The 13,223-nt window shown below is 42.0% G+C and overlaps 1 protein-coding gene across 1 annotated transcript in view; it reads left to right on the plus strand.

Annotated features, from left to right (window-relative positions):
• Positions 1-11,324: 11,324 nt before the first annotated feature.
• mmp28 (matrix metallopeptidase 28) overlaps positions 11,325-13,223 on the plus strand; it is a 122,674-nt gene continuing 120,775 nt past the window's right edge. Inside the window, exon 1 of the mRNA XM_078548659.1 lies at positions 11,325-11,686. Coding sequence (XP_078404785.1) covers positions 11,537-11,686 — 150 coding nt within the window. The 5' untranslated portion in view covers positions 11,325-11,536. The remainder of the gene's footprint in view (positions 11,687-13,223) is intronic.

Below are 13,223 nucleotides of genomic sequence, written 5' to 3' on the forward strand. Positions count from 1 at the left end.
GATATTGCTAGGAAATTAGCAATTCAGCAATTTATGCCTTGTCTAGCAATTCCTGGAGTACAGTTGTGGCTACCATGGGGAAAGGGTGTCCCATTTTTTGGGAATAGGTTGTGTGTTAACGCTCTTAAGAGGCAAGTTGTGCAGCCATTGGCTTAAAACTGCACTATGATTTACTATTTCCTAGTCTCTGAATTTTTTTTAAACCACTGAACATAATTTTTAAAAATGTATTCTTTCATGGGATGTGGGTGTCACTGGTAAGGCCAGCATTTATTGCCCATCCCTAATTGCCCTTGAACTCAGTGGCTAGGCCATTCCAGAGGGCAGTTGAGAGTTAACCACATTGTTGTGCATCTAGAATCACGTAGGCCATACCACGTAAGGATGGTATATTTTCTTCCCTGAAGGACATTGGTGAATTAGATTTTCACAACAATCTGATAGTTTCGTAGTCACTGTTACTGAGATTAGCTTTCATTTCTGTAGTGAGATTTGCCAAAAAGATTTATCCCACCCAGTCAAGATGCTGAAAAGTCTCGAAGTGCCTGTGGAACATAATGGTGTCCTTCAAAAGCAAAAAAATGAGTACTTTGGTTCAATTACACATTCGGGGGTGAATATGCCATGTCAGAAAGCTTTTAGACCAACTCAGTGACTAGTGATGCTCCCACTTGAACAGGATAATTATGCTAATTTGCATCCATTCTCTTGGGTGCCTAGAAAGAAAGACCTGACTCAAAATCCCAAATTAGTATGTCTATCATTAGATATTTTTGCTAGCTAGCTTTATTATGCTATTCAGCAGAACCTCTACTTAGGTTGAGCTGATGTGAAGTAATTAAATCTCTCAGCCTTCAACTTCAGAAATTTGGTTTATGCCAATCCCCTTGCTCAATTAATGATAAAACTACAATGTTTCCACTACAAGTCTGGATATCTAAATTAAAACATGATGCTAGAACTGCCAGTGTAAGGAGGAAGTTGATGACACTTGTCAAACTATAACTTGTATTTATATATAGTACCTTAACCAGTTAAAATGCTCCTAGATGCTTCATGGACATTGTAAATCTAAATTTGACACCACAAATGAAGGCAGATGACCAACAACTTGGTCAAAAGAGGTAGATTTTGAGGAGTGACTTAAAGGAGGAGAGTTGGAGGTTTAGGGAGGAAATTCCAGAACTTGGGTCTTTGGTGATACTTTCGTTAGTAATGGTGAAATGATTAAAATCAGATGCTCAAGAGGCCAGAATTAATGGGCTAAGGACCAAAAGCTCCTGCCTTTTGGATTTGCTACAGGCTTAGCAGTGAGAGGTTTCATAAGTAAGGATGGTATATTTTTTAAATCCTTTTCAGTTGATGTGAATAACTCTTTTCCATTGGTAACTGAATACTTCTGGCTTGTGTAAATCCTGGAGGCGTACTGAGCCATCATGAAATGAGGTATGTGCCTTGGACTGAGCTTTGGCCATCTATCATTAAGAATATCCCCATTTTTCTAATTAGTGAATGTTTCTGCATAGGACTGAAGATATGCTATTTTCCACTAGTTATACTGTTTTTCTCCCAATTCAGTTTAAAGACACAAGCTCTAAATTTTTTATCAGTTTCCATTTATAGATCATTGTAACATAATTAGTTATGAACTAATTTTTATTTCATAGGATTTGAGCAAGTACTTATTGTTCATTACTAATTGCCTTGAAAGTGGTGGTGAGCTGCCACCTTGAACTGTTGCAGTCCATGTAAGTGCACAGTAGTGCTCTTGGGAAGGGAGCCAGGATTTTGACCCAGTGACAGTGAAGGATCGAGATACAGTTCCAAGTCAGGATGGTGTGTGGCTTGGAGGGAAACATGCAGTTGCTGGCATTCCCATGTGCCTGCTGTCTTTGCTCTTATAGGTGCCAATTTGCACTCATCCAGGCAGGTGGCAAGTAAGTTAAATGTTTTAATAAAATCACAATTACCTAAAGTTGAGGTTCTCTGCAGCTTCAAACAGCCTGTTCACACTACTGTTCCTTGAGGATGCAGTGAGATTGATTTAAAATTGACTCATTTGCAGGACACCACTGATATGTTTGGAAGCTCTATTTTGCTTTTTTCAGCAGACTGTTGTACTTTTTAAGTATTGGATTTAAAGTAAAATTGGAGTTGGAACATTTCATCATGTTTATGTACTTTTTCCACTTAAGGAATGCAGCAACCGTTCTGCATCAGCAATCCAGAAATGGCAGTAACGTGAAATGTTGGTATGGTACAGAAATTGGAAGTGCTTTGTTTTACAAACAGTAAAGACTTAATTCTAGTCAGAGGAAGTGGAACAAATATTTGTTGTGGGCACCTCCCCTGCCCCCCAAAGTCAGGTAGTTTGATTAGAATAACTAGTTGCTTCTATCCCCAGTTTAACCTTTGTAATCAATGTGATTTTTTTCAGTGCTCCAGCCACCTTCAACACCCACGCCCCCCACCATCCCCTCAAAGCCTGGCTTCTTGACTGAAACTTCCAGTTTTGCATCAATGTGTGACAAATTATATACCCAGTATTGAGTATTAAATGAGTGAGCCTTTGGCTGAATAAATAAGATGAAAGGGTTCAAGACCCAGGTTGGACAGCTCTAGTATCTAGAGGCTAGAATAGGTGCTCTAGTGATTTGCCATCTGGTGGAATACTCATGCTCATAGCATCCTGTGTCAGAGTGGTTGGGTTGAGTTCAGGTCCAATGAAGACAGCCCCAGCATGCAGCATTGGCTGTAAATACTGTGCTGATGCTGAGCATAGGTTCTTGTGTCCAACGGCATCTTTCCCCTTCACGTAGAGCAGATGGAACTTTTTAATCCTTGGTTGCAGCCCTATTAGAGGATACCTCACTGATTTAAAACTAGAGGAACATGAGTGGAAATAACCTCAGCAAGTGAGATTTGAGTTAGGACTTTCTCCAAGTGTAGAGCATGCTGGATTGTGTTGTAAAATCATACTCCACAAACTAATTTTACCCAGGGTTCTTTAAAAGGGAAAGGCTTTCAGCCCTGCCAGTTCTTGTTAAAATAGCTGTTTTATGGTATGGGTTTGTGAATGATCAACATTTAAATACTCCCCTTTACACCAGTACCTGTTACAAGTTAAATACAGTCCTGAAAAAAAATGGCACCATTACAATTGGCTGTCATGCCCTGCTTCTAGCATTTTCTTGTTTTTTAAACAAGTTGTAGTTGAAATGTTATCTCGCCTGATGCTACCTTTCATCAGTACTGAAAAATGAACAGCATTTAAGTAGGACCAGCACAATGGGTGGGGGTGGGAAGTGTAGAGGTTAAGGCAGAATCACCTGAGAGGCCTTTAAAAGCAGGTGGCAGTTAAGTGGCAGGGATGATAATATGATGGGAAGAAGTATGTTAAGAGACTAATGATTTGAGAGACATAAAGCATGTGAATAGCAGGGGGTGACAGGATGTGAAAATAGCTGCAATGTTTTTGAGGAATTCTTACTCAGATAATTTAATTGTAAGTAAATAAAATTGCATGAATAAAATTTATATATGCCAAACTACTTTTGACATTTTGGAAGACTCAAGTTTGACTGCTGGGTATCTGAGTCCTTGTGAGCAGGAAAGTCTCAAGTTCAAACTCAATCTCGGTTAAATCCTCTGTGCCAGCAAGGCTCAATACCTTAGGGGATGGGAAACACTGCAGGGAGAAAAAAACCCTTTTTAGTGGTTGAATTCCTCGTGTGTTTCTCACTTGTTGGTGCAGACTCAATGGGCCGAAGGGCCTCTTCTGCACTGTGATTCTGTGAATTCTCAATTGGTTACACTCCTCATAAAAGTTCTTTCCGAAAAGAGTTTTTATATACATGGAGGCTCTATGTCCTAAAGTGCTGCATGACCAATAACTTTTGAAATGCTAAGTAGGAAAATGGCAGACAATTTGCAAACAGCATTGAGATAAATAACCAGATAATCTGGAGAGGTAGTTTAAGGATTCCAAAGCCAGAATTTTACGCTCTGCCCACTGGCTGGTTTTTAGGTGGGGAGGGGAGTGTGTGAAATTGAAGGAATGGGATTCTCTCCAGGTTCCCACCTGTCCTGACCAAGCAACAATTTTATGTTGGGGCGGGCAAGGCATCGGATGGGGAAGCCCTTAAGTGGCCAATTATTGCCCACTTCTCACCCAACTCAATTTTTAGGCTGGTGGGAGGATTCATCTTGCGTGGAGGAAGCCTGAAAGTCAATGGACTTCGATCTCAGGCGGGATCTAGGGGGTAGATGGAAAGTCGCCTCCATCAGAAGCTCCTTCTGAAGTTGGTGACCCTGCCTTTTAAGGTCCAGTGACCTCAGGATCTCCCTTCCTACCTGCTTTCCCCCTTTGCCTCTCCCCCCAGTCCTTTCCTACCCTGCCTGCCTGCCCTGGGGCTCCTTGAACTTACCTTGGCCTTCAGCGCCCAGACTTTAGTCTCAGGCGTCATCATGCAATTCCTCTTGAGTCAGCTGCAGCTCATGTCACTTCCTGTCGACTGGAGAGCTGCTGGCCAATCAGATTGGCCAACAGCTCTCTAAGGAGGACTTCTTCCCCAGTGAGGGGTGGAAGTCCCACCTGCAGCCACTTCAAGCGTGAAATGGCTGTGGGGCACTCAGAGAAGCTTCGGATGGTGGGAAGCAAGACCCCGTCATCTGAAAAATTCAGGCCCAGGACTTCATCCCTTTCCTGCAGTTCTATGGGTTTTTTTTTTTACATCTACCTTTCACAAACAAGACAGGGCTTCAGTTTAATGTCTTGGCTGAAAAGCAGCACCACCAACAGTTGAGCAGAGTGCTACACCAAAAGTGTCAACCTAGATTATGTGCTCAAGTGCAGACATGAAATGAAAACAAACTGCTAGAAATACTCCAGCAACTCTGGCAGCATATGTGGAGAATGAAATAGAGTTAATGTTTCAGGTCTGTGACCTTTCATCTAAAGTGGGACATGCTTTTCTGACTCTGGTAACTGAGCAACTCCCCAACCCCCACCTAGTTATAAGGCTATGATCATTAGGCATTAAGTTTCTGAATTATGTGGAACTGAACTTATCTTAACAAGGCAGACATTGTGTTAACTGGCTTTGTGTGCTGTATTGTCTTTCTCTATCAATGGTGTAAGTACTAGGACCTTGGGAAGACAATATGCTGAAAAATGGAAAATTTACAAATACAATTTTCCAGTTTTTATGCAGAAATATAAAATGGCATATAGCCCTTGCAGGTTTACTTCCACACGGATTGATTATAAGCAGTGGCAGTTGTGGAGAGGTCTCTGGTATCTAAAGAACAGTGACCAGGACCTTCTTGGTGGGAGACAATTTGAAGAGTGACCCCCCCCCCCCCCCTTCTCTGATTAGCAAAGTTGTTAAATCATATAATGTAGGCTTTGCTTGAACGTATCAGCAGGTACACTAAACTGCACTTGAGCTGTAAGGAGATCATCTTCACTAGGATATAACCACCTGTCTCCATTTACTGTTCCCTTTGCTAACCTGTACGCTATACTGTGAAACTACATGCCATGCAGTCTACTGCAGATCAATGTTGACTGACCCAAGGATTAGGTGGAGAATATGTATTCCTTCCTAGCAATGTGTGTCAACAGACGACGGACAGAGTGGGAGGCATGAGATAACAGATGGTAAATTATATGTGGAGCAATACTTTCTGCCCCATTTCCTCTCTCTAAAGATGGGGAAATGGGAATATACCGAAGGACTGGAAAATTTTATCCAACATAGTGAAATTCACAAAGCCAAGGAGGAGATGAATGACACTTGTATTTCTTTCCACTTGCAAACATTTCATGAGTCTTAGCACATATCCTGTCCTTTTATAAAAGAGCCTGAGAGGAGGATGACATATTTGCTAGAGCCTACATCAGGTATTGAAAATTCTGTTCGCACTTCTGTATTGAGTGCTTTGGTAGTTTGGGTTGCAGGAGATCACTATTGGTGATCTGACTTCTTCTGTTTACTTTGCAGAATTTGCCTCCCTTAATCAGATGACTGAATTGTAGAACCTCAGTTTCACAGGGGTAACTTACTGCAAACTCAGGAGTTGTTTGGTGGCACTCTTGCCTCTTAGGTCAGAAGGTTATAGGTAGGCTCAAGTCCCATGCCAGAGATTTGAGCATAAGAATTTAGGTTGATTCTCCCATGCAGTACTGAGAGAGTGTTACATGGCCGGAAGTGCCACATTTCTGATGAGATGTTATATCAAGGCATTGTGTGCTCTCAGGTGGAAATAAAAGATTCTATGGCAATAATTTTAGTAACAGCAGGGAAGTTATCCCTGGGATGCTCATCACCAAGTAAACATTACCTGGTGGTTAATCTCATTGCTGTTTTTGAGGCCATAAGATCATAACAAATAGGAGCATGAGCAGGCCATTGGCCTATCAAACCTACTCTGCCATTTAATAAGATCATAGCTAATCTGATTGTGGCCTTAACTCCACCTTCCTGCCTGCACCCCATAACCCTTGACCCCTTGTAGCTGGAAAATCTGCCTAATTCAGTTTGCATATATTCAATGACCCACTTCTCTGGGGAAGAAAATTCCAAACATTAATGACCCTTTTTGAGAAGAAATTCCATCTCATCTCAGTCTTAAATGGGAGACCCCATATTTTTAAACTCTGCTTCCTGGTTCCAGATACTCCCACAAGGGGAAACACCTTATCAACATCTATCCTGTCCAAGAACCTCAATCTTACATGTTTCAATAAGATCACCTCTCCATCTTCTAAACTCCTATGAGAATAGGCTCAACCTATCCTCAAAAGACAACCCCTTCATTCCAAGAATGAGCCCAGTGAACTTTTTCTGAAATGATTCCAAAGCAAATATATTTCTCAAGTAAGGAGGCAAAAACTGCACATAGTACTCCAGGTGTGGAATCACCATTGCCCCATGCAGCTTTAGCAAGACTTCTCTACTTTTATACTCCATCCTCCTTGCAATAATGGCCAACAGTCCATTTGCCTTCCTAATTATTTACTATACCTGCAAGCTAATGTTTTGGGATTCATGTATGAGGACACCTAGACCCCCCTGTACTCCACATTCTGCAGTGTCTCAAAGAACTCTAATAAATTTGTTAAAACACATTTTCCCTTTCACAAAACCATGTTGACTACATCTGATTGTATTATGATTTTCTAAATGTTCTGCTACTATCTCCTTAATAATGGATTCTAGCATTTTCCCAATGACAGGTGTTAGACTAACTGACCTATAGTTTCCTGATTTCTGTCTGTCTCCTTTTTTGAATAGAGGTGTTAGGGAATTATGGAAGATTACAGAATCACAAAATTGTTACAGTGCAGAAGGAGGCCATTTGGCCCATCATCCCTACACTGGCTGTCCAAATGAACATTTCTCTCCGTAACCTTGCACATTGTTTCTTTTCAAATAATCATCTAATTCCCTCTGGAATGCCTCAATTGAACCTGCCTCCACCACACTCTCTGGCAGTGCACTCCAGACCCAACCACTCACTGTGTGAAAAAGCTTTTCCTCATATCGTTTGCTTCTTTTACCAATTACGTTAAATCTGATTACATCCAATGCATCCACTACCTCAGTAGCACCTCTTTTAAGACCTTAGGATGCAGGCCAATAGGTCCAGGGAACCTGTCAGCCTTTAGTCCCACGAATTTTCCCCAGTATTTTTTTCTCTAGTGATTGTGATTGTTTTAAGTTCCTCCATCCCTTTTGTCGCTTGATTTTCTACTATTCTTGGGGTTTTTTTTGTCTACTGTGAAGACAGGTACAAAATACTTGTTCAAAGTCTCTGCATTATTAATTACCCAGTCCAACCCTTTAAGGGAACAATGCTCACTCTTTTCCTTTTTATATACTGTATAAGTTTTTACCGTCTGTTTTAATTCTTGCTAGTTTTCTCTCATGCTCTAATTTCTCCCTTTTTTTTAACTAAAAATAAATCATCTGGCCTACCACTAATCTTTGCAACATTGTATGTCTTTTCTTTAATTTTGATAACTTCTTTAGTTAGCCTCAGATAGTCCATACTTCTCGTAGAGTCTTTCTTTCTCATTGGAATATATCTTTGTTAAAATTATAAAATACCTCCTTACATGTCTACCGCAGCTTCTCTACCATCTTACATTTTAACTTTTTTCCTAGATCACTTTAGCTAATTCAGTCTTCATACCCTTGTAATTGACTTTATTTAAGTTAAAGACACTAGTTTCAGACCCAGATTTTTCACCCTCAAATAGAATGTCACATTCAATTATGTTATGATCACTCTTACCGAGAGGGATCTTTACTATGAGATAATTAATTAATCCTGTCTCATTACACAATACCAGGTCTAAAATAGCCTGTTCCCTGGTTGGTTCCAGAATGTATTGTTCAAAGAAACTGTCCCAAATACATTCTATGAACTCATCCTCCAGGCTACCTTTGCCAATTTGACTTGTCCAATCTATATAAAAATTAAAATCACTCACGATTATTGCAGTACCTTCCCTACAAATCATTGTTATTTCTTGATTTATACTCTGCCCTACAGTGTAGCTACTGTTAGGGGACCTGTAGGCTACTCCCACCAATGACTTCCTTTCCTTGCTAGTTTACTACTGATTCTACATTTTGATCCTGTGAACCAAGATCTTTTCTCACTGTTATACTGATCTCATTCTTTATGAGCAGAGCTACCCCACCTCCTTTTCCTTTCTTCCTATCCTTCCAAAATGCCAAATACCTTTGAATATTCAAGTCCCAGAAGTGGTCACTTTACAACCGTGCCTCTCTAATGGCTATCATATCATATTTTTTTCCATTTGTGCTACCAATTTATCTATCTTGATACGAATGCTGCATACATCCAGATAAAGAGCCTTTAGTTCTGTCTTTTAACCATTTTGCCCTACTCTGACCTTATTTGCTAGTGCTCTCCTATGTTTGTGCATTCTGTCCCTTCCTGCCACACTCTGGTTATCATTACCCGCATCACTCTGTGCCCTTTCTCTTTAACATTCCAAATCTCAACTCATGTGAACACTGTCCTCCTCCCCTCCCCTTTTAGTTTAAAGTCCTCTCTATGGCCATAGTTATGCAATTTGCCAGGACACTGTTCCCAGTATGGTTCAGGTGAAATCCATCCCAGTGGTATAGCTCCTTCTATCCCCAGTGCAGTAACATGAATTGAAGCCCACTTCTCCTCCACCAATCTTTGAGCCATGCATTTAACTGTCTCATCTTATTTACCCTATGCCAATTTGGTCATGGCTCAGGTAGTAATCCAATGATTGTTACCACCTGAGAGGGCAGGCAGGACCTCCGTTTAATACCTCATTTGGGGAACAGCACTTCCTCAATACTGCACTGTGTAAACCTGGATTGTTGGGCTCAAGTCCTGTAGTGGGACTTGAACCCACAACCTGCTGATTCAGGCAAAACTACTACTAACTGAGACATGGCTGACAAGTTACTCAAGAATCAGATCTGTAATGTGACTCCATAGTTCACTCTGCAGTAGGAGGAGTGCAAATGCTGAGAGCTAGGAGTTCAGGGATATTTCATGGTGTGGAATGTGTGTGCTGCATGATGATATCAGGATCAGGTGACATCAGCACCACAAATGAAAATTTTTTTTAAACAACAACTTAAATCTATATACTACCTTTAACATCTATTTCCAAGGTTGCGGGATGATACAAAATGAAGTGGGAATGTGTGTTGTGAGGAGGTGCAAAGAGACTTCAAGGGGATTTGGACAGATTTAATGAGTGGGAAAGAATGTGGCCGATGGAATATAATGTGGATAAGTGTGAGGTTATCCAAAACAAAAACAGAATTACCTGGAAAAACTCAGCAGGTCTGGCAGCAATGGTGGAGAAGAAAAGAGTTGACGTTTCGAGTCCACATGACCCTGAGGTTATCCACTTTGGTAGGCGGAATGGATGTGCAGAGTATTTCCTAAATGGTGAGAGATTGGGAAGTGTTGATGTACAAAGGGACCTGGGTGTCCTTGTTCATAAGTCACTAAAAGCAGGTGCAGCAAGCAATTAGGAAGGCAACTGGTATGTTGGCCTTTATTACAAGAGGATTTGAGTATAGAGTAAAGATGTCTTGCTTCAATTGTATAGAGCCTTGGTTAGACCATACCTGGAGTAGTGTGTACAGTTTTGCTTGCCTTACCTAAGGAATGATATACTTGCCATAGAAGGAGTGCAATGAAGGTTCACCAGACTGATCCTTGGGATGGTGGGATTGTCCCATGAGGAGAGATTGAGGAGACTGGGCCTGTATTCTCTAGAGGTTAGAAGAATGAGAGGTGATCTCATTGAAACATAAAGAATTCTTAAGGGGCTAGGCAGATGTAGATAGGATGTTTCCTCCGGCTGGGGGTGGGGGGGTGGTCTAGAACCAGGGAATAGAGTCCCAGAATAAGGGGCAGGCCATTTAGGACTGAGATGAGGAGGAATTTCTTCACTCAGAGGGTGGTGAATCCTTGGAATTCTCTACCCCAGAGGGCTGTGGAAGCTCAGTCATTGAGTACATTCAAGACAGAGATCGATAGATTTCTAGATACCAATGACATAGCGGGATATGGGGCTAGTGCAGGAAAATGGCGTTGAGGTAGATGATCAGCCATGATCTAGTTGAATAGCAGAGCAGAATTGAGGAGCTGAATGGCCTACTCCTGCTCCTATGTTCCTAATACACTAAACATGCTTCACAGGACAGTAATCAGACAAAAGTTAACTTGAGTCATATAAGGAGATAATAGGACAGTCGGGATAAGTTTAAAAGAGACTAGTAAAGAGGGAGACAGGCGAAGAGATTTGAGGAGAAAAGCCAGAGTTTAGGGCTAGATGGTTGAAGATATGGCTGCCAGTTGGGGGGTGAAAGAATTGGGGGTGCACAAGAGGCAAGAAAGAGTGCAGAGACCTCAGAGAGTTGTAGGGCTGGAGGAAATAACCGTTCCTTACTTCAGTTTCCAGTCTCAATTTATGATTTGGTCTAATGTATGAACAGTGTTGTGTCTGTAGTCTTCCTTTTAGGGTCTTGGAATCACTAGTATTAAAAAAAAGTATGACTGCATAACCTCAAGCCCAAAAGTGCCACCAGCCTCACATCACAATGTGCGGTCCAAATGAGTTGCATCCTACTGTCATGCCGCACACAAACCCAGAAGCATTGCCCTTTTAAACACAGTCTGGGCGGTGACTTATGCTGCCCGTTAGCCGGCAGGCTAATGGGTGGTGCTAATGACTGCTGTTGGCTCACAGTCTCTCTGATTACAGTCTCCCCGCAGCCAAAACATACACACAATCACACACCCTGGCATTCCAACTGCTTAAAGAGTCAACACCCGAGTTACTGAAGAGAGAGCAGGATTTCAGGTGCTCTGAAAGAGAGTGCCTGTCTCAAGAGTGTTGTCTCTCCTAGAAATGATTGCACAGGTCTCCCTTGAACAACTAAACCGGTTAGAAATAAACCGACTCCTTTGAAGTGACTGATTTTGGGAGATTTTTAGGATGATTTTGCGAGGCTCCCTCCAGCGTCCCCAAACTTTGGAAATACTTGCTGTCGTTTTGCTCTTTTTCACCTCCATCCCGTGTGCACCCGTGGAGCAGGAAGGCGAACGGGCAGCAGCAAGTAAAGATCCGCAACTACAATCAACTGTGGTACGTAACCCTCTCGCTGAGTTGAAATCCTGCCTGTCTGAGGCAGGTTCAACTTCTTGGGATCATCTAGCCGTCAATTGTCTGTTCAGTGATGTTTTAATAGTGTGCAGCCTGTCTTGTAAATTTATATATTTTAAAACTTTTCTAAGATTCAGAGCGCAGTAGAGGCTGGGCCACTGAATTTATTCAAGGCTGAGTCAGGTAGATTTTTGATAGACAAGGGAGTCAAGGGTTATGCAGCCTGTTGATTGTCTTGTACATTTATATACTTTAATAAAACTTCTCTAAGATTCAGAGGGGCACACGGCAAAGTGGAGTTGAGACCACAGCCACGATCTTATTGGATGGCGGAGCAGGCTGGAAGGGCTGAATGGCCTCCTTCTGCTCCTAAGTCCTGTGCTTTACCACAGTTCTGCTTTCCCGACAGCCCAGAACCAACCCTAAATGTACAAATTTGGGATTCTGTGTCATTGCAGGTGATGCTTTTCCACAGTGTCCCAGCTTTGGATGCGGTCTGCTTAAAAATGAGGCAGCACATCTCCAGGAGTACAGACCTTGATCTGTAGAACAGCATATAAAACGGGCACTTTGCATCAAGCTGACCATTTCTGGTTGTACATTAGCCGTTTATGTGAATGCAGTTGTTGTCTGTGGTGACACAAATACTCAGGCTCCTTTATACTGAGGACCCCCTATACCAGTAGAAGTCAGTTCAGTTGGGAGAAGTAGAACTGCTGTAGTGTAAATCCCTGTATGGTCATGACCAGCACTTTTGAATGCTGCACCGCTGAATTGTTTTTCCTCCCACAGGAGTAACGGACTTTACTGAGTTTAACTTGTGTTCCCAACCCACCCCGATTCACGTCAGATAGCATCCCATTTTCAATAAGTCTTTCGTCGATGGTCTTGTAAAATGATTCTGTTTAATAAACATTTCACAGATGCTTTACGGGATTGGATTTGGAGAGTGCATAAGAAATGGCCGAGGAGCAAGAGAGTACAATGGTCTTAACCCCTGCCATAAATGACTGATAAACTGATTCAACCATACAATGCAGTAGGAGCCCGTTTGGCCCATCGTGCCTGTTCCAGCCCCTTGAAATGCTATTCATTAATCCATAGCAAAGTTTTCCATTTTAAGTTCGTGGAAAGTTTAAAATGTGGAGCTTAAATCGTACATTCCAGGGTCCGCAAACCCTGTGCAGTGACGGTGTGCTGAGGGTGAGTGGGGTATGCGTTACATCTGGCCTGGGCTCGGGAGGGGAAATACAGCCAGGGGTCCTGTCCCTAATCACCATCTAGGGGAACGCTAATACAAAATATTGCAGCTCCTGGAAATCTGAAATATAAACAGAAAATGCTGCAAATACTGAGCAGGTCTGGCATCATCTGTGGAGTTAACGTTTCAGGTCTGTGGTCACAGGGGAGGTCCCTGAGGTGGCAGTGACCCAGACTGATTTTATCCAGACTGATACTGGAGGAGTAATCTGATATATATCTTCAGTGTGCACGACCATTGGGATTGGCCGGAGTGGAC

This window comes from Cetorhinus maximus, chromosome 9 (assembly GCF_964194155.1).
Source record: "Cetorhinus maximus chromosome 9, sCetMax3.hap1.1, whole genome shotgun sequence".
Taxonomy (NCBI): Eukaryota; Metazoa; Chordata; class Chondrichthyes; order Lamniformes; family Cetorhinidae; genus Cetorhinus; species Cetorhinus maximus.